This window comes from Misgurnus anguillicaudatus, chromosome 9 (genome assembly GCF_027580225.2).
Source record: "Misgurnus anguillicaudatus chromosome 9, ASM2758022v2, whole genome shotgun sequence".
In the NCBI taxonomy this organism is placed as follows: Eukaryota; Metazoa; Chordata; class Actinopteri; order Cypriniformes; family Cobitidae; genus Misgurnus; species Misgurnus anguillicaudatus.
In genome coordinates, this window is record NC_073345.2 from 19321261 (window position 1) to 19344381 (window position 23121).

The 23121-nt window shown below is 38.0% G+C and overlaps 1 protein-coding gene across 4 annotated transcripts in view; it reads right to left on the minus strand.

The window, feature by feature from the left end:
• Positions 1-23121, minus strand: part of cadm1a (cell adhesion molecule 1a) — a 342552-nt gene that overhangs the window by 62102 nt on the left and 257329 nt on the right. For all 4 annotated transcript variants that reach the window (XM_055180572.2, XM_055180574.2, XM_055180573.2 and 1 more), the window contains 3 exons: positions 18925-19077; positions 15504-15641; positions 6762-6920 (listed from right to left, as the gene is read on the minus strand). In XM_055180572.2, coding sequence (XP_055036547.2) covers positions 6762-6920; positions 15504-15641; positions 18925-19077 — 450 coding nt within the window. The remainder of the gene's footprint in view (positions 1-6761; positions 6921-15503; positions 15642-18924; positions 19078-23121) is intronic.

The window sequence follows — 23121 nt, forward strand, 5'->3', positions numbered from 1 at the left end:
CTTTCATTAGGCATAAAAGGATCCAAGAAACAACAGTTAGGTGTGCCGAATAAATAAATAAATAAATAAATAAACATCCAGCAGCTACCACTGCCTTCTTTCAAGGTGAAGCGTGTAATTTCTGTGGCACTGGCAGCAGAAACTCAAATGCTGTTTGGCATAACAACACTGGCTCAACCAATGACATGCGATTGGTGCACAGCTATCTGTTTGACCCATAGACTTTAAAAAAAAGATGGACGGCGCCTGTTTGAACTCTTCCATTGGTGAAAAGTGAAGCCGCCAGTGTCCCAATACGGCATTGACATCTTGGGTCTTGAGTCTGCGCAGTAGCGATTTTGTGATCAGTCCTGCGCAGTAGTGAGCAGGAAGTAAAGCTGCGAAATCAAGGCCCCGCCCTTGCAGAATCTGCATATCACAGCTGTCAATTATGATGTCACATCACCGTTTTTGTAGCATTAAATGACTAACTTAAAACAAACTTATTTTAAAAACAAACATAAATTTACATCAGCGTGATAAAAACTACAGTAAATTACAGAAATCAGCTTCGAAAAAAAGATAATTTAAGCGCGGTGTTGTTTTCGTCAACAATGACAATAACGAAATTATTTCGTTGATGCACCTTTTTTATATGACATTAACGCTAAAAATTGCTCTAAGGTGACGAAAACATGACGAGACGCTTTCGAGTTTTCGTTGACGAGACGAAACGAAAATGATTTTAAGTCTGACGTTCACAATGCATGTCATTTCTGTCTATTTTGCGTAAAATCTGTCTGTTTTTAGCTAGTGTTGTTTTCGTCAATGATGACGATAACGAAATTATTTCGTTGACGCACCTTTTTTATATGACAATAACGCTAAAAATTGCTCTAAGGTGACGAAAACATGACGAGACGCTTTCGAGTTTTCGTTGACGAGACACAACGAAAATGATTATAAGTCTGACGTTCACAATGCATGTCATTTCTGTCTATTTTGCGTAAAATCTGTCTGTTTTTAGCTAAAACATATTAGCAATGCTGCCGCTTCCTACCCTTGTTTTGGGTACGCCCACCACCCGGCTGCCGCCATGTCGCGCACGCGCACCAGATTTCATTCAACAATAACACACCTTCGGCTGTGGCAAGCTCGAAGGACCGTGGCAGAGACGCCAATAAATGGAAACGACGAGATGATTTATGGACATACTTTCAGTGTAATCCATCAGAAAGAAAAACGGAATGCATATTGGGAGACGACGGTAAATGTGGCCACAAACTAGGTGGGAAGAATACCACCAACCTCAAGCGGCACCTGAAGGATCATTACGCTATTATTATTTTAAAGGTAACTAACAAGTCACGCTGTTAACATATCATATACATTCAATTTTACTCGAAAATTGGCTTGTGACACATTTCATGGTAAGCTTAAGGTTTTACATGTATCTACTTGTCAAACCTGAGCCCATTTCCAATACTTTTTCACCTAAATTAATTTGTTAAAGACTTTTTTTACTAAAATTTACTTAAACTTGACTAAAACCTTTTTTGTGTTTTCGTCGACTAACTTGACTAAAACTTATAGTTTAATAAGTGAGTAAATTGTGACTAAAACTAAAAAGCATTTTCGTCCAAAAGACTAAGACTAAAACTAAAACTAAAAGGGCTGCCAAAAACAACACTGTTGAAGTGTAATTAAATTGTTAAGTTGGTCTCAAGTCCCATTGAATAACATGGGGGAGGCGAGGTTTATGACCTATACTGGGACCAGCCATTGGGGGGCGATCAAGACGTTTTGGCTTCACTTTTTAGGGCTTGTGCAGTACGCTTGGTTTGACCGCCCAATAGCAGATGGAAGAAGTGTGTGCGAAACTTCTTTGTAAAAGGTTATTGTTTGTAATAAAATGTGAACCTGTCTGTGAAGTCCAGCATAAGTCTCATAATCTTTTTATGATATTAGGAGCATCAAAAATAAATTCAATGATTTTACATTGATTCCAATCTTTGACATGACCTTTCATTGACGCACCTTTTTTATATGACAATAACGCTAAAAATGGCTCTTAGGTGACAAAACATGACGAGACCCTTCGAGTTTTCGTTGATGAGACGAGACGAGACGGAACGAAAATGATTATAAGTCTGACGTTCACAATAATAAAGATACCAATTACAGTACATTCTGCGACTTTAAAGTTTCCCAGATTAATTGTAGTCCAAAATGTGCTGGCCAATCCACCATGGTTATGTAAGTGAGCTAAAACGAATGCTCTCAGGCTCCTGTTGTTTCCTCTGAGGTATTCATCCTCTGAAACTGACAGGTTGGAATGGCTGAGCTATGCCTTCCCAAATCCAACCCTGGCTGGCATCCAGCCCTTTAGTTTCTCAAAGGAACCCAAATCTAATATTCTCCCAGTAATAGAGCAGAAACTGGCGTTCCACAGATGCCCAGGCAACAGAGCTGTTTGTACAATCCATGGAGGTACTGTAGGGGCGAAGATTGGAGTTGCTCCTGAGTGACACTTTAATGACATAAACGCAATCATTCGGCATGTATTGTTGGTTTAATAGCATATTTCAGAGTTGAACGCAGATATATAACTGAGCTTGTAAGGTAAACAATCATTAGTATGCGTTGTAAGCAAAGGAAGCAGACCTTGTGTTTGTGCATTACAGAAAATCCACACAGAGAGAAATCTCTAAAGGTTCAGAGGTCGAAAGACTGCTTCACCAAAACCACGTCAAAGTCGCCCACAATAACCCTTAGATTCAACTCTTTCAATTTCACTGACTCTTACCGAATGGACTGAAGGGCGGGTAAACGGTGACTTCACTTTGACCCCCAGATTTCACACTCCTGTGGGTTTTAAAGTGCAAGAGGAAAAACGCTTCAATGTCCTGACAGGATTTATCACATTACTTCAGGGCTGACGTCTGAACCGTGTTCTTAGCAATCACTAAATTTGTTGAGTGCTTTGCCAACTTGACGCTTTCCCGTTTGACCTCTTCTATCAACAAAAAGTGATCTGCTGGCCTTCCATCTGCCCAAATTACACCCTGTCAGAGCTAACATTTCTCCGACCATGATGGACAGCCCAGATTGAAGCGAAAGAACGGCCCGCTCAGAAGTTCTGTAAGAGGAATATCAACCTGTTTGTCTCAGCTCTATGGAGACTCCTTCTGTTTCTCTCCTTGTCATCTTCAAACTCTCTGCATGAAAGGCTCTGACTGAAAGTTTCTCACTTTGAAGCTTCCCCTGCATTAGTTCCTTTCCAAAGTTTGCTCTCCCGGGCACGCGTGCGCTAAATCTATGAAAAGCAGGGCCACTAGCCTTCGGAGCGCCACCAGGCTCTCTCTTGCTGGAGTGTCGGTGTGCCGAGCAGAAAAGGTCACTCTAATTCTAATAACACAATTATTGACACGAGATATCGTCATCATCTGCTGCGAGCGGCCACACAAAACGTTTAATTTCCCTCGAGCTGTTGAACCGCGTATCAGGGGGTAGGCGATGCAGAGCAGCAAAGTGAAACTGTTTGCATGCCAGTCATCAATATTTCAGGCTTATTTAATATCCACACCAATGTTTTTCTATTTTCTATTGTGAAAATGAACTCCATTAAAGCCGCCTTCGCTCAATGATTTTTACCATTGATTGTTTTGCCAGCACAATTTGAAAGAAGAGCGAGTCAGACAATGACTCGTGTACCAGCTCTCCCCCGAGCATGACAAATGTTGGACGTGAGCATGAAAGCCAGTTAAATAGCACAGACAAAATGATTTCAGATTTTTCTGTGGTAGGTATCAGAGACCAGAATATAATGTCATAATACTCTTAAAATGTCCTTCACTCTTAAAAATAAAGGTGCTTAAAAGGTTCTTCACAGCGATGCCATTGAAGAACCATTGTTGGTTCCTCAAAGAACCATTCAGACAAAGGTTCTTAGAAGAACCATTATCTTTTTATAATCTAATGAACCTTTTTTTCACTACAATAACCTTTTTTGATACAGAAAGGATTCAGCTGAAAATAGTGTTGGTGGACAGTCAAACCCTTATTTTGAACCTGTACGACCTGCCTGCACTAACCAGTGAAAAAGAAAGCCAAAATGGTGATAACAACAGATTGCCCTAACAAAAATATCATGGCATTACACATTTTTACATTATATATGTTAAAGTTCCTGTAAAGTTACATATAAAATGTGTTATTAACCACCCAACCAAATTTGAATGAGGGAAAAATGGCAAGTAAATAAAATAAGTTGCTCAAAGATGCTCAAGATCAAAATCTTGGAAAAATAGTCTGCATTCTCTGCTCTCAAGTGGTGAAGGCGTGTACCCTATTGGTGCTGAAACCACGCCCACTAACAAAAAAGCTGCCGTTCTCAAATACAGCTACAATCTGTATGGATGCGACTATTTTAGGGGTGGGGCCAAGTGCGTCATCGAGCCACGTTTTTAGGCCCATCTAACTGTACGTTCACACCTCCGCCGACTTGAGCTTCCAAAGAAGCTTAGGCTGCCCAGTCAAGGACGCTTGTCAAAAAGAAAGCGAAAGCTTGTTGACGCTTTGGCCGCTCTGAAGTCTGTTTTCTCTGAACTAATGTTTTGGTAGGAATGAAAGTTTACATCCTATGTTTCTTCGTAATCAGCCAGCGAAGAACGTCTAGGCTATATTTCGATTGGTTGCTGGCGTTTTGCCGCTGCTTTCCGCTGAACCGCGTCATAGCTCATTACCATAAAGTTGACCTTCTTTCAACTTTATGATTGACGCTTTCGTCACTCAAAACACCCAAAAAGCGACGCCGATGAATTGGACGCTCCTTGCAGCTGAAAGAAGCCAGCTTCCATTGTAAATGAATGACTTAAGGTAACTTTGGAAGCTCAAGTTGGCAGCGGTGTGAACGTAGGGTAAGGGGCCATTTACATTTCGCGTCTTTTGCACGCTCAAGTTCTTTATTTCAAATGTAGGCTCCCGTTTTGGTGCTTATAATGGATGCAGCGCGGTCACGACGCGCACGTGGTGTTACGCGCTCTTTTCTGCAAGTGCGTCCCCACCGCATCGAGTTAAATAGATCTCAACTTTTCAGAATGCCGCAAGCGCACCACAGGTCATGTGACAAGAACCTACGCGCCTATCGTTTTACACACGTTTTAGGTGCGACATGTGAACGACCCCTTACTCTGCAATTCAGTACTACATAGTCTACTGTCAGGATCTTGTCTTGTCTTAGCTTCTAGTTCATTGTGGCAGGGCTCTGACAGTAGCATGTTTTGTCTGAGGGTGCATGGTCTCTTTTATTTAGGCCAAGTGCTCGCTCTCTATCTCATCTTTAGACCCCGCCCCTCTCGTCTCCTCAATAATCATCCCATTATTGCTTGATTATGGACTTCTGCTACCCTCTTGATTTGCCCCCTTATTTAATGCCCCGGTGTCTATTGTCCTGTGCTCGTTCGTCTGATCTGAGATGTTCATGTCTTGTTTAAAGCTGTAGCTAATCTTGTCAAGTTTGTTCATCTAGTCTGTTCCAATTGTTTCAGTCCTGTCAATCGAGTGTCGAGTGTGTCTAAGTCTGTTTTGTCTAGTTTAGAATTTAGTCCTGTTTTTCCCCACCATGGGTTTTGTCTTCCTGTTTTGTGATTTATTGTATAATAAAAGTCCTTGTTTCATGTCAGTCTGCAATTGGGTTTCTCCACATCTGCGTTCACGACAGTTTACAGTCTTTGTGGCATGTCTCATGAATACATTTTTAACATTTATAATGTGTTTAGAAACAATTTTTAATATTGGCTTTACTGGGACTTTGGTGCTTTGGTATACCTAAAATACATACAGAACACTATAACAAATTAATAAAAAATTAATTAAAGAAAAAAGAAAAACGAAATTAAAAGTCACATTTTACAATAAGATTGTATTTGTTAATATTAGTAATTGCATTAGAACTAACAATACAGCCTTTCATCATTTATTAATCTTTGTTAATGTTGGTTAATGACAATTTAATTGATCGTGTTAGTTCATTGTGCATCATTGTGCAACAATTACAACTTTTGATTTGTAAATTCTAAAATTAACATGAGCTAAGATTAATAAATGCAGTAGACGCATTGTTCATTGTTAGTTCGTGTAAGCTAATGCATTTTCTAATGTTAGCAAAATACAACCTTATTGTAGTGTTTCCATTAAAATTACATACAAACAAAACTATATATCTATAACCCTGGTAAGATAACAGTGCTCCTGTAAAGCTCAATGGTAGAGCATTGCATTAACAGTGCAAAAGGGCATGGGTTCGAACCCACATACTGATAAAACAATGTATATCTTTGCAATGAAATAATGGTAGATCATTCTGTTCTAGTGAATGATCTAAACTCTGTGATGTCAATACTTTAAAGCAAACGACTTTCAAAAATCGAGTCTATATCTGTTCCCCAAAAAAAAGACAGTGCCCAAGGCTGTCCTCCAATCAGAGGCACAATCACTGGGCAGCGTGTCATGGCTGAATTACCGAAGCGCAAAAACATGCTTAATCTTTCATCACAGGCCGAATGACAGCTAAGAGAACGTCCGCTCTCACAGGAGAAGGACAGGCCTGACTGATTTCTAACACAAAGACAAAAGATAACACCTTTATTCCATCAAAGATATCCCTGACCTCAAGCTTTTACTGTGTAGAGATGGAATCTTGCAACGTTTCTACATTCTTACGTGTGTAAAACTCATTTCAATTCCTCACTCTTTCAAACGCATTATCTCAGCTCACTCACATTGTACTTCCAAGAACTTCTGTGCCTGGAAGTCCTTGACCGCAGGATGGTCCACAATGCACACCACAGGAACTCCATCATCTTCTCTTGTGACGGTTAGCTTCAGCCAACTAGTCACTGTGAACATCCTGTCGTACGTGACCTCCACTTTAGACCTCCCTGTGAAAGATGGAAACAAATAAGAAACAGAATTCAGATTTAATATCTTTCATTGCCATGGGAATACCCTTGGCCATTTAAAACAGATTGCAAGATGAAGGCCACAGTATGCTTTATTTCCATGTATAGTACAGTAGCTCATCAAAGACTTGCGTACAATAAATGGCACCTCGCAGAACCACCTCACGTGTGCATCGGTATGGGAGGGGACACGCGGTCGAAGCGTCCCCGAACCGCTTGCTGTCAGTGTTTGTTATGCAGCTGTCACTCATTGGTAAGTGTGTGGGCTGCGATGCTGTGTTTGTGCTTTATGAAGTGAGATATAATAGCTGTAGTGGACGCCTCTGACCCACAGCCCTCCTTCAACAGCATGAAGTGGGCATGAAGAACACAAAAGACTCGGAGTCATTGTGTGGCTCCAGACAATGGCTGCACAGCACCGCACAGACCTCCATCACTCAATTACTGCTCTGGGCTTGAGGAGCGACATAGGCGTGGGTGGAACGAGAGAAAGGGACGAGGAGACAGCAAGAGAAAGAGAAAAGGACCTATTGTCCTGTTTGTGTTTTTCTAAGGAAAAAATCCACTTGACCATTCCATTAAAAAAGTGAGAGATGGACGGGAAGAGAAAGACATGAATCTGAACCTGTACATTACTTACAAGATGAGGGACTAACAATTTAATAACATCCTAAAATCATGTTAATTGTAAGCATAATGAAAATAATTTATATATTGGTCAAAACACAATACTGTCTGTACTTTTACAGGCACAATTAATCAGTATTACACTGTCAGAAGAAACAGTGTCTGTCACTGGGGTGGTACGCTAAGGCTCAGTTTTGTACCTTTATAAATATACTAAACATAATACAATGTTGTACCTTATTAAGTACATTACTATACCTATCTGTATCTATTGTGTACCTGTAAAGGTACAGTTAACTGTTTTGTACCCCTAAAATGTTATTGGCACAAAATTGTTCCTTAAGCTTATGGCGCTTTTTCATTGCATAGTACCCCACGGTTTGGTTTGGGTCGGGTCGGGTCAGCTCACCTCACTTTGGCTTGGTTAGCTTTTTCATCGAGTTTAGTAACACTTTGGAATGGGAGGGATTATAGGCGTGCCATTATATTTGCGATGCCTACTGCTGTGACATCATACAAGTGAAAGCGTCGTTGTACATTCCCATACATTCATTAATTGTCAGTCCGCCACAAAATTAAAATTGACCACCACAAATAGATGTTTGCAAATTCACATGACTATTTATGCACAAACACCTGTGGCTTCAGTCGACGCCATTTAAGTTGCATTTAAGCATACTGTATATGCGGACGTGTGCCTCGAGAATGTGCTGGAAAAAATGTTATGGTGTTCCAAAGGGGTTTTTGGGAACTTACAGCAAAGCACAGATGACAAATGTTTACTCGAGACAACGCAAGCTAGCATGAAGGTAAAGCTAATCTTTTACATTATAGCGATAACGCTGATAGTGACGATTCTCTCAGACCAATCAGTGATCTACAGTGTTTTCGCGTCAAATTTTGGTATCAGCTCGGGTCGCTTGGAACCCCAACCGAGGTGGTACTAACAAAAGTATTGGGTACTACGTAGGAAAGGCCCCCAAAAGCAGACCCAACCTAAACCAAACTGTGGGGTACTATGCAATGGAAAAGCACCATAATGCAACTTTCTCATTAGTATAGAACTGTCCTAATGTTTTATTTACAATTACAAAATGATAAAATAAAGCATATATTATTGTATTTTGTCATCAAAATATAATAGCATTTGGGTCATCAAACTGATTCCAAAAAATATACAATGTTAAAATGTGTTAATTGTTAAATGTTAAAAATGGTATAAAAGACTTAAGTTTTATTTTTGAGGAATTGTTATATTAATTATTAAAGGCGGAGTACACGATATCTGACAAACACTTTGGAAAAGGGAGTCGGGGCGACTTCCAAAACACACGTGTAGCTAGTGAGCAGTAGCCTAAGGTGTGCGTGTCTACTAAACTACTTTATTGCCTGCGTTGCATATGTGTGGGGCGGGTCTATCAACAGAAAGTCCACATTCTATTTGGGTAGGGGCGTGTTTGTTTAGGTGATTTTAAATATAAACATTGGCTTTCAGAGATCATGGAGCCTGCCTTTAAGACTTAACTTCTCTAACATAACTCTCGAATGAGACAAGAAGGACCAAGCAATTTGTAATGTAATGGTCAGCAAATGAGAGGTCAATTTGGTGCTTTTTCAAATGGACATACTGTTGTTTTCACAGTGGTGGTGCAACTGACATCATAAATGAGTGATAATATCTCCTTGGTTTCTCTCCTAATGTAATAAAGGCCCAAATTTAATTTTGCATTTATATTTTAATGCGTTTCAACTGAATAGCAGGCATATAATGTTGGACAAATATTGTGTTTCGACTCAAACAGAAAAACAGAAAAGTGGACTCAGCTTTTTAATAATAATGTAATAATGTATTACATTTATAAAGTGCTTTTCTGCAGGACTCAAAGCGCTTTACATATGAAAGGGCAGGGAACTACACTAACCTTTTCCACTGGTGGCACTTGCGCTACCAACTTTTTCAGTTACTGGCGCAAAATATGATTTGGTCGCACATATTTTTTTCAAGTTATATTAAGGCGCTCTGGTTAATAATGAACAATAATGAAACTGTATTGCATACAGATATGCTTTTTATTTTACTTGCCATCTTTTAAACCACATGCCGCCTTGTTTTCTTAAACATTGCAGTGTTTCCCACAGATCTGAAATTTACTTGGTGGTGGTAGCCGGTGAAAAGGGCAATTATTACCCACTGACAAATAATGGTCTACTATACATGTGACGTAGAACTAATAATGTGTGACACAACACAATACTTTGATTCATTGAAAATTAATATTAATTTTACATTATATTTCATCAATCTAACCACCCCAAACTCTCTTTGCCATTAACAAAGCTGACACTGTTTGTCAAAGCACCACGAAAACACTTACTGTTTTTGCACTGATATATGAAGCAATTAGACCCCTTTTATCAAACTCAATATAATACAATACTATGTATAGTATATTAATAGACAGTGCAGGTCTATAGATTATAAATGTGACTGATGTTATAATGGTAATAATTTCTATTAGATAGAGCAGAAGCAGTAAAATTGCCTATCTTTCTATTTCTCTCTTGCCGATTTAAAAAGCTTAATCCACTCATTATTTCAAATTTAAATGTCTACTTGCTGTCCCGGTGACAGACTTTACATTGCTTTGCTCGTTCAGTGCAATTGGCTTGACATTAGCATTGCTTCTTGCTACAATCTCTGTCCAAACATGGATATGGTTTTAGAAAAGATATGGTTTATTAATAATAAGATCATTAAAAAAATGTGAGAAAGCAAATGCAGCGCGTGGTCGTAACAAGAACCATCGCCATAGAAACCGAAGGCACGCTGAAAATGCACTCGAGCTTTAGCGCGGTAGCGCTCATGGCCATTTTCCGATCGACTCGGGTTATAAACACAACATTAATCAGACTTGGGACCCAAAGTAATTAAACTAGGACCTAACCGGACCCGACAGACCATTTAAAATATAAACCCGGAACCATACGGGTCCCGCGTCCTCAGTGAAGAAAGACCTCTGCTCAAGTTCAGAAACATGGAAGACACTGCGCTTGCGTCGCACCTAATTCATTGAGAAACAGCTGAGCACGCAAACGCACACTGATAGGGAGAGACACGACGTGTTTTCACGCAAAATAACGCCAACGTGTTGATGGCTCAGAGCACGTTATAAAACGTATTCTTAAAATCCACATTTCTGTTTTAATAAATGCTCATAGTAAATCATATCATATTGTCTAAAACATTATGTAGCACATTTGCGACCCATTAAAAATTAGGGTCGCAACGGCAGTTCAAAAGGTCGCAGTGTAGCTCCCTGAAGGGGGATTCTTCTCAACCACCACCAGTGTGCAGCATTCACCCGGATGATACGACGGCAGCCATATCGCTCCAAAACGCCCACCATACAGCAGCTTATTAGTGGAGAGGAGACATATAGTACAGTATATATGGAGATGATTAGCGGGCCAATGAACAAATTTGGCCAGGATGCCGGGGCACACCCCTGCTTTCGAAAGACATCCTGGGATTTTTAATGACCACATAGTGTCAGGACCTCTATTTAACATCTCATCCGAAGGATGATGCTTTTGACAGTATAGTGTCCCCATCAGTATACAGGGGTGTTAGGACCCACACAGACCACAGGGTGAGCACTCCCTGCTGGTCTCACTAACACCTCTACCAGCAGCAACCTAGTTCACCTAGAAGGTCTCCTATCCAAGTACTGACCCGGGTCAACCCTACATAGCTTTAGTGGGCAACCAGTCTTGGGCTACAGGGTGATATGACCTCACTGTATCTTTCAGATGGATTATTAATCTTATTCAAAATGTTAAATAATAAAAATGTCCGGAGACAGTACCGCACCCCTTATTATTTCCCAAACTCCATATTTATTCTTCATCTTTCGTGCATTCAGACTTCCGACATTCAGCATTATCAGAAATGAATGGATATTCAGACAATCAAATCTTGAATAAGAGAAGACACAGAGCTCATTGCGGGCCCAGCACCACCTCTATATTCTCTCTCACAATGCCACAGTCACAGCTGATAAAGAGATAATCACAGGTCAATCACTGTCATTCAGACATTTCTTCATTTCAATAACATCTCTCTTTTTGAAATGCAAAGGAGCTCTGATTAGTCCCGATCTGCAGCGATACAGTGGGCTGAATATCAAAAGAGATCTTGTCCCTATTGAATTCACCGTTTCTTCACTTTTTTGCTCCCTCTAATTTGCTCTCTCTTTTTTCTCCACAATTCAACGCCTTGCCAAAGAAAGTCACTTCTTTTAAAGATGGCAGCCTGGAGATCAGGAGGCAAATTAGTATTTAGCAAACTTCCCTAAAGCCTTTATAAATTCTAAATCAAACTATTGTATTTTCCAGTGTAGAGTTGTGTCGTTGAAACGAGCTTATATTTTTAATGAGCGGGCCGATGTCGTTTGACAGGAGGAAATTAACTGCTCATTGTTTCTTGACGTTCATTCAACCAGTCTTATGAGACAGGTGTGCATCAACAATGGAGCTGGATATAAAACACAAGTACTTAAAACAACACAATATGCAGATAAGACCTGGAAGACTATGCGTGTGTGTGAGGCACTACATGGAGGGGGAGGTTGAGTTTACATTCCGGGGCTGTATGGGTGTAACCTTTAAATGATATTTAAAAAAGCCTGATTATCCTAGAGGTAATTAGGCTGAATTATGAGGACATTTAATTAAAAATAAATCCGAAAAGGCGCAAGGGCCAAAAGCAATTTCCAGCCAGTGAGTGCCAGCGCTGAAACGCTGGTGTCAGGAGAAGGGCCCTCCTCTCCTCGAGTCCTCAGTTTTTTCAATCCTTTGACCGTTCCGCTTTACCAGAATATTCATATCCTTCTGTCCGTCTCGCAGAGCCGAACTCATTCATTTTTAACGTCGCATTTGTCTAACTGTCCAATAATATATTGATGTTACATAAAAACAAAACAGCCACACACAAATGAGCTGCTGTTGTATAATAGCTGCTGAACACAAGCACTGGGGTGAAAAACTCCACTGATCCGACCATTAATTAAATGTCCAGGACTCACATTTAAAGGGATACTTCAACGATTTAGCATTCAGCTTTGTATCTGTAGAAACCCGGCAGTATTACTGAATGACCATGTTTCCCTCCCTCATTTCCCCCTGAGAGGAGAGATATCTGCATTTTGGTTCTGCAAAAAAGTCCTCCGATGATGTAATATGACGATTTTTGCATCATCGGAGGACTTTTTTGCAGAACCAAAATGCAGATATCTCTCCTCTCAGGGGGAAATGATGGAGGGAAACATGGTCATTCAGTAATACTGCCGGGTTTCTACAGATACAAAGCTGAATGCTAAATCGGTGAAGTATCCCTTTAACTGTTTGATGGGTAAGTTATTAGGACAGAAAAAGATCCTATTTTTACGACCAACTACTCTACATTTTTCATGGTGGTTTACCATTATTTAAATTATAATTAAAACTCATTACAGACATTATCAAACATCATCTGTCAATCAACAGCTCAACTGTTATTTTAAGTATTATGTCGTTAATAACAAAAGTTATTTTCAGTTTTCCTAAATTACATACAAATTCATCTAAATTTACAATAAAAAATCTGTAATTAAATGTGTAGTTCATTATATTTAAAGTGCATGACCATACTAACAATTTAACATTAAAAACACAAAAATATAAAATATTTGTTTGATAATTAATTTATTGTAAAAAGTGTATAGGGTCATTTTAGACTGAATATGTAATAATGATTGGTGAAACAGTCATTCATTTAAGATGTTTTCTAAGTAAATGTGCAAAACTCAGTAAACACGTGAGATCATGCGGTGATCACAGTGACATCACACCATTCTCATACTGTGAGATTCTGACATTGTGAGTAATATGCAAGCTTATTGTGAATTCAAAATGTTAAGTTGATTGCACAATAAGTGTGCCTTATATACCATATAAAATGTCAAGACATAAATATATTCTCTAGAAAGCTTTGTGTTGTCCAAGCTGGCAGGAAGTGACTGAAGTATTTCGATGTTGCAGTGATAGTTACCCAGTATTTGTGAATGGATAAAATGCAGAGACAATCATGTCTTCTTCACTTTTTCTTATATTGGTCACTTGGTTTTTGATTGTAATAATCTGGGAAAAATCTGTAAAATAACAATATTTGGCTGCAGAACTTTTAAAGAAAAAAATCTGTAAAATTATTGTTTTGGGACGATATTGGAATTACTTTAATTTTACGTTTTTTGTTTGGCAGCCACTGCCGCTGCCAGTCATTTAACCGTTTTTTACAGTGTGATTTGTACATAATCCATAAATTGCTTGTGTCTAGACAGTGTAGTTTTGAAAATGATCTTCAGGAACATTTAATATGTTTAGAGATCATTACACTGTATAATATTATCTATATAATACATCAAATTATATATGGACACTAGCAAAAGTTTGTAATTATCTGCGAAACAATGGTTCTCATTCACTAAGCATGCGTACGCACAAATTTGTGCATGAGATGTGCGTATGGATGTTTTTACGAACAAATCCTGATCAACAAAAACTTTCGCATCAAAATGTCTTCTAAATGTACACAAAAATTCAAGAAACCCTAAAACCACTCCTACGCAATAATCACGTACACTATAATCAAATACTAGGCTATATTTATAATGTTCATAATAATGTTGATATATAAAATTAACATGATTATATTTTATATTATAATATTTTCTGTATTATATATTATTATACATGATCTATATTATTATTATATACACATTATATTATACATTATTATAGCCTACTTATTTTTTCTACACATATAAAGAAGATGCACGTAATGACGTGAATCTCTATATGAAAGAATCTGCTTAATGCCTAATGTAAACGTCATGTAAATGTAATGAGAAGTCTTTATTTTAGATGCAGATGCGCTTTTTTATCATATTAATTAAATGTCATAGTTTTTAACGTATCCAATACTTATTTAAATGTTACTCTGGTCGGTGGACAGCACTGGCTTTTTCCAGCGACAGCCAAACCTCCCAAATAAAAAATGCAAAGCAAATCGAAAGTTTACCGATAATAAATATGATCATAGATGGATTTCTTTTAAATGTTCTTTTGCTTCTATGACAAACTTCTCTAAAATTCTCATTGAACTAGCGCTGGACTGTGGAAAACCCTTATATGGAGCTGGTTTGGACGTGTTTTATGCAAATTAAAAACCTTGTGCACATGGCACTCATATAGAAAAATCTAAATTCACTAACATAAGAACAAGTATAAGAACAAACTTATGTGTGTATGCATGTGTTGTGAATTAGGCAGAAAGTTCAGTTCAAGTGTAATGTGTACATAATCCATAAACATCAAACTTACGGAATTATTAGTGAATGAGACATTTGTTGTCCTTAATAATGAAAGTTTTACCAATGAATCTATACATTTTTAAATTAAATTTACTACATAAAAGGTCCACTTTATAAATTAAAAAATAGGTTAAAAACCTAATCCTTAGATGGTGCAGCAAAACCATTAAAGACGAGATCAATACCTTGTCAATAATTGTGAGACAATTCGTGAAAAATGTAAAGATCCAGCAGCTTTAACTGCATTTTGATAATTTAATAAAGATTCTCTAAAAATATCATAAAATATTTGTAATTTATCCTTAAGTCATTTATGCTGGGCATGGCTACAAACCCGCCTACAATTCCAGGTAACATCTTGTAACCACGGTAGTTCTTTCACTTTTTGGTTTCTCATTCTAAAAAGTGCAACATTATCCAAAATCTCCAAAGAAAAAAAGCATAATTTAAGGAAAAGGAAAGTACCAGCAGAAAGTATTCAAGGGAGAAATCTCAACGAAACCGAAAAACAATGTTTGTGACCCACCTTGTAGTTCTTTGTCTCCCTTCATCCACCTGATGGTGGCGGCAGGTTTGCTCCCCATTGAGGTGCAGGTGATCTCTGTCTCGTTACCTTCACTGACAATGTCCTCACGGGACTCGATGATTGGGTTTCCTGGTGGGACTGAGAGTAAACACACAGATTTTACAAGGCGGTCCGTAAATCAAGCACCACTACAGCTTGACGCTAGAGTCACATTCAGCCAAAACACGCTGACAACAAACAAGTGCAACATTGATATAGCTGGCATACTTTCGCTCCATGGCTAGTTTCGGATTTAAAAAGACACAGATAAAAGTTTGGCAACACACTCTGTAACTATACGCAGATTAGAGATGCAATAACACAACTTTTACATGGACAAATACACATTCTGACAAAGAGGGGTAGATATGCATATGCATACTTTTTCTTGAACACGGAAGTAAGTGATGTGACGTATTTCCTTTACAGTATGAGATTTCCGGTTCAATAGCCAGCCGGTAGAAAACAGTGTAGTGGGAGCACGCATAAAGCATAATTTAAACAGTAAATATTTATTACACCTGCCATGTTTGAACCAATGTGAGGATGAAAATAAGAAGTGTCTTGATATATGAAGATATATTCAATCATTTTGTGTTGTTGATTGGAGGTGACGGGTCTTCAATGTGCAAATATAAAAGCACAGAGACATACCAGTATCTTTACAATGGGAAAGTCAGTCGAGTGTTTGTACATGGAATTTACCAAGACTTCGTGTTTTTAACTTTTCATGGGATGGTTTAAATGTCACAACTGTCCCTTTGGTGTAAAGTTTTTTTTAAACTGCAATTTTTAATGGACTTGTTTATGGCGACACGTCAAGCTTCACGCGATCCGACACAGCAGTATCTTTTAACACATTGTAAGTTATTTGAACAAACCATAATTAAACTACTATACATGTATTGAGTATTGTTTCATTTTATGAAAATATTATTACATCTTACGCACTAGGTGGAGACATGAGCTTATGAAATTATTTGCTTACTTTTTAAAGTATTTGCTTTTTCATTTAAAATGTCGGTCTTCCTGGATCTCATAATAAACATTAAACAGCCAGTCAAAATGGCACACGTGTGTCCTTCGTAATAGGCTACCATTAGCTTTAGTGGCTCAACAGAAATCACAATCAGGAAAGCTCAAAGATGGCGCCGCCCACATTTACGTCAAGAAACAGGTGGATAGTGGCTTTAGTAGCCACTATAGTCACCATTTTAACATTCCACCTGTCTGCCATCGTTTGGACATACAGACAGTCTTGTCACAAAGTCACATGACTGGTTAAGCTAATATTGTAATTTTGGTTGGGCAGGCTGGTTAACAAACAAAGTAAAGGTTTGCAACAAAGTCAGTGTTTAGACTTTTAATAGAAAATCAACTTTTGATTGATTCGCTTATAGCTGTCTTTAACTTTAAGTGTTAAGTTTTGATTAATAATGACTATAACACTAGCCAGAAAGCACTGCTCATTAAACCGGTTTATGAAGCAACAAAAGCTGATGTAACAAAATTTCCCATCATTCTCTGTAGCAGCATGATAAAATGAGCAAGATAAAATGCATTAGGTATTAATTACATACATAATGGTTGCCTTCTCATTTTATTGTACTAGGTCTAAAAAAGCGTCCTGTTTTTGTAGGGTACGAAATTATTCATAATACATATTTTATAACTTAAAGTCTCCAACATCAGTTTACTTAAAAAACCAACACACAAAAAACAACATATCCAGTTAACTATTGCCTATATCTTTATACCATGTATCCTCCTTCAAACACTGTACAGTATCTCTCAGGGTTCCCACACCTTAGTTAACTTCAAATTCAAGGACCTTTCAAGGACTTTCCAGGTCCAATACCCTCAAATTCAAGGACTAAATGTGGGGACACATTTCAAGTGAGAGCAAGGTTACATCGTGTTACCTTTTAAAATACATTGTTACAGTTCCTTTTTGAGGGAACTTGCGCTGCGTCACTACGCTGACACTTTGGGGACGCCTCCAGGGGTTAGTGTGTCTGAATGTGTATATCAAATTCAACCATTGGTGAGGCTTAACAACAAAGACAGGGTGACGCGGGAGCCAGAAAGTATAACGCTATACGAAATATTGCCAAAGAGTATGGCAAGGGAGACGCAGCGTATCGTTCCCTTCTCAGGGAAAAACAGTTAAATACGTAAACCGAGATGTTTTCATGTGTCAAACACAACTGTGCAAAAAAGCATTTTGGTATAAATCAACATTCGCATACAAAACATATAAACATTTCAAGTGAACAGTTTAGCACGTGTGCTTAAAGTCTAGAATTTGTATGATATTATCCTACACTACACAGGGAATAATATGGATTTTTTTCCAGAAAACTTCTTGAATAAAATAGATTCAAGCACTTTCAATGACCTGTATCTATGCATGTACATTTTCAAAAACTTCCCAGGGCCTTAAATTATTTTCTACAAATTCACAAACTTTCAAGGATTTCAAGGACCCGTGGGAACCCTGATCTCTAAATGCTACCACATGTCATACTGATGTACAATTCTAGTCCACTCTGACAGTATTATGCAACACGCTCTTATTCAAGGTCCAACCTATGCAAGCATGACTTTTAACATGGTCCCATCCATTGTGGCTTGCAACATCTAAAATGTTTAACTGAAAAGGTCGAAATAATCCTGAAACCTTCTAGGAAACTGGCAGAAATGTCAAGCGAGTTTCGGACAATGTAATACAACAGTACAGATAGCTTTCTTGTTCCCCGAGCAGCAGGGCTCCATTCAAGCATTCTGCTTTAGTTGGGGCATCTTAAGCTTTGGAGCTGACGCCCAGCCACTCGAAAGCATTCAGCAAACTCTCTAGCATTCAGCTCTCTCTCTCTCTCTCTCTCTCGCCCTCAAAACCGAATAATCACTTTTAAGTGCTGGTGATTTTGCTGTTATGCGAAGACGTGGAAAACATGTACACACACATACACGCACAAACAATAATTCAGCTGAATTGCTCCAGCATGCTACGCAGAAGTCCTTACAGAAAGTAGCAGGTGAAGTGTTTGAGTTTTTAAAGGGCTTTCAGCAGCCCCTACAAACATCAGCATGTGTGTGTGTGTGTGTGTGTGTGTGTGTGGCGGCAGCTCCGTTTTGAAATATGAAAGCCTCTATGCTCAGGATCTGGCTTGGCTATGTCTTAAACCTACTGTTAGGTGAAGATGAATGGCTATATCTTGATTGAACACTGCTCTAGAATCTCATAAAAGCTGCTTCAATCTGGTGATTGATCATAAAGGGATTTATCTGGAAACAAAGAAGTGTGTATGTGTGTGTCTATAGGTTTAGTGTGTTTACTCGTGCAGCTCACGAATGGGTCTGTATCATGTGTGTTTCATACTTAGCACAGTGATGTCGGCGTAGGCCTCCTGCGGAGGGTCTGTATAGAGCTGGCACACGTATCTGCCCTCATCTGAAAGAGACACGTTGGACAGCGCAACACGCAGCTCGTTCTCTGAGAAGTTGACCAGTTGGAATCGGGAATCTTTCAGAGGTCTGTAACATTAAAAGAGAGAGAGAGAAAGAGAGCAGATGAGACACAACCTGAACTTCTATTACAAACCATAAACAGAAAGATGCAGGAGATAATAAGCAGCATTTATTCCTTTTGAAGGGTGGATTGTGTGTGCACTGAGGCATATACTGCCATATGCTTCTTTTAAGCAACTTGCATTAGGAGAGTGAAGGAAACTTTAAGGCTATATTTTCAGATAAGTTAAAAAAGGTGCTCCTTGGGAATAATTCAATTGATTAGATTGCTTGGCACTCTGAAACACGGGCGACTCTATTTCTGGCATCGTCTGACCTAAGCATGGTTTCAATGGGGTTTGAAATAGGGATACCAGCCTTGGGACCTGGCGCGCTAAACCGGAGTGACATCTACGGGCCCATTATTTCATTTTAATAATGAAGAGAGCTTATATGGGTGTTGCTTCAATTATGACTCCGAAAGCTCTGAAAATAAACTCCCTCAAAACATACATTACTTTTTATACTATCATTACTAATTCACACTAACATCATGCTGAATTTGGCTACTACACTAGGGATGCACGATATATCGGCCGACATATCGTTATCGGCCGATAACTGCTTATTTTTAATATTATCGGTTATCGGTCTGATAACAAAATTAGGCCGATTAATGAAAGCCGATAAATGATGGATTATTTCGGTTTGTTGAACCACTTCACTTGCTCATTGCTGGCCATGTGGAGTTTTGATTGGTGCTTTCTGTGACATAGGACGAAGATGACACATGTTGCGGGCTTAAGAAGAGTATGCTAGTCTAGCGCAAAGACAAGATGTCCGCAGTCTGGGAGTTTTTCATTGTGAAATTAATATGAATATTTATCGGCCTATATATGTATCGGTTATCGCCCCCCAAATATAAAGAGTTATCTGTTATCGGTATCGGACAAAATTTCCATATCGGTGCATCTCTATACTACACTATAGGGCGATTTCCCAGACAGGGATTAGACTAGTCCTAGACTAAAATAAATAGTAAGAGCTGTCCAAACTGAAAACAGCTTGCACTGACATTATCTTAAAATTAGTGCTGGGCAAAGATTAATCACGATTAATTGCATACAAAATAAAAGTGATTTGTAACATAATATACAAGTGTGTTCTGTGTGTAATTATTATGTATATATAAATACACATACACACACACATATAGTATGCAAAAATTAACTGTTATTTTGTATGCGATTAACTGCGATGACTACTTAAAATTAAAATTAAACTTAATCCATGTAAGTATTTAAGATAACTTTACATGTGTATATATATTTATTTATATTTTATATATTCTATATTATATATATATTTTTAAATATATATAAATAAAAAAATCTGAAATGTATAGATGAATGTGTGTGTGTTTAAATATACATAATAATTACACACACACAGCACACATAGTATGCAAAAATAAACTTTTATTTTGTATGCAATCAATCGGGATTAATCTTTGCCCAGCACTACTTAAAATTAATCAGTGCCCTTTGTTTTGCCTCAAAATGCACACAAGTAATGTTTTTAGTAAGGCATGTTTGATAAAACTAGTTATACTTCCTAATTAAACTAAGGTCCAGTCCTGGCTTAAGCTATTTCCTGTCCAGGAAATCCCCCCTAAAAAATTTGACTCAACTTCAAAAGCACCGCTTTTCTAAGATTACTCAAGCTTTGGGCCAAGTAGTTTGCCTAACTTAATTTAATGAGTAATGTTACATGTCTCTCAAATCTCACATAAAATGAAATAAATAAATAAACAAACAAACAACAAGTACATTTCTGAGTTTACTCAGCTAGGGACTTTAACGCACCCAACTCAATATATGAATCTTTTTTCATTTTTCTCAAGTTATTTTTATTATATTATATGCACACTCTACATAAGACAGATTATGTAACTGCTCATACTGTGTGTTTTGAATACATTTTACTATAGCAACAACCATGCTCAGGTTATGCATTTAAACCTTAACACACAAATCTATCATGGTGACAATCAACAAATCTCTAAATTATTGATCTTTAAATACAACAGCATAATTAAAGCCAATAAACATTAAACCACTAAACTTAATAAAAAATTAGTAACCACTGAAATTAGTCGCTTCGGAGCATCATTCTCGAATCATTTTTAAAATTTGCTAAATAATGTGTGCATTTCTCAGAACAATTCGTACAAGCTGCACAACATTATGGGTGTCCTGCAAAAACTTGTAACCTAACTTGTTCAAATCCTTAGTTCATGTCTCAAGAGTAAATGTTTACGTCAGTGAACATGTCAGTCCCATCAAAATGCAAGTCCGTGTGACATTGTTAGTCAAAATGTTTAGCCATGTTGTCAGTATACCAAGTGTACACAATTACTGTATAAGTGTCAGTATTTTCTGATGCAAACTGTGGACACATGTACATTTTCAGATTTTATCTGTAAACAAATTACACAAAAAATCATATTTTAGAGTACAATTTTTTTTTTTTACAAAATTAGTAAGGTTCACTGCTGTAAAAAATGTCAAATTACACTCTAAGAAAGGATGTGTTAACTTTTTACACATATTTGTGCTTTAAGATTTTAACAAATTAAATGTAATTTTAACACATTTTGTGTTAATTTGTGTTGATTTTGTGTTAAAATATAACACAAGTTGTGTTAAAAGTAACACAAAATGTGTTGTTTCAATAATAACACAGAGATGTGTGGAATCTGGGACAACGCATTTAGTGTGTTTTGAGGTGTAAGATTCAACAGAAACCAGTATAATGTATTTTGATGAAAATGACAAAAATGTAGCAAAGAGCAGAAAGATGCATGATTATACCAAAGCATTTGCAATTTGTCCAAAACAAGAATTTGCTATTATGTTGTTGAAGTGTTGAAGTGTTTTGAAAATTTTATTTCTGATCTAAGAAATGCTCTTAAGCAAATTAGAAAAACTGTTACATGCTGATATGCATGCTGGGAACTTTTTTTGACAAATTTAAAAATGTTTAATTCACCTTAACGTTAGTGCTACCCGTCACCCAAAAAAGAAGAAGAAGAAGAAGCTCTGTGAATATGCATTGGTTGATAACGCAAGCTAGTAATTATGGTTTATGAAGTTTTAAATATGGATATTGTTCTTACAGAATCACATGGATTACCCTCAGAACGCCTTTATTAACCCCCTGGAGTTACTTCTTTAAAGGTTGGATGCACTTTTTTGGGCCGAAATTGTTCCCTGGACCCTTGTTTACTACTGTTATAAAGCTTGGCAGAGCAAGGACTTTTACTAAAATAACTTTAATCATTACATGAACAAAAAAAAAACAATTAAGTAATTACATGACAGGTTTAAAAAGTTGCAATGTAATATTTAAATAAAAATCATCCCTGTGCAGTTAAAGAAACATCAATGCTTGTATCAAATCTGACAGACGCCTTCTCAAAATGAGGGCCAGATCTGTAAGTCTGACTGCAGAGCAACAGCAAGAACCTCATGCCGATCCTAAATTTCGTCTGGAGACATGGCTCTCTTTCTTAATTACATGGAGGAATGGAATCCTTCGGCCCAGAATAATGAGAGGAGTCCATTATGGCTTGCACCACCGGTGTGGGAAGCTGATAGAGGAAAGTGAATGCTGCCGAGGGAGAGAGAGATGGCGAAATAGAGATGAAAGGCTACCGGCACCCCCGCCACCCCCATCCGCCCTCCACTCCCAGATAAATTCCAGCCCGATCGGAAGACCATTTATGACAGAGAGAGAGCTCGCACACGCGTTTGTTCTCGCCCGCGATGGCCGAGTTCAAAGGAGCGCTGAGAAAAAGAGAACCATGAATAAATAAATAAAGAAATAAATAAAAGGGAAAATAAATAAAGAAATAATCGTGCATCATTAGAGATTTTTGAGCCGATGGGATCATGAAAGCTCGCTCTGATGGCGCGGGGTGTTGATTCTTCTTGGTTCCAGCTGGTTAGCCATGCTCTTTAGCTTTCATTCAAAAAGAGAAAGATAGAGAAGGGGATGGGCAGAGGGG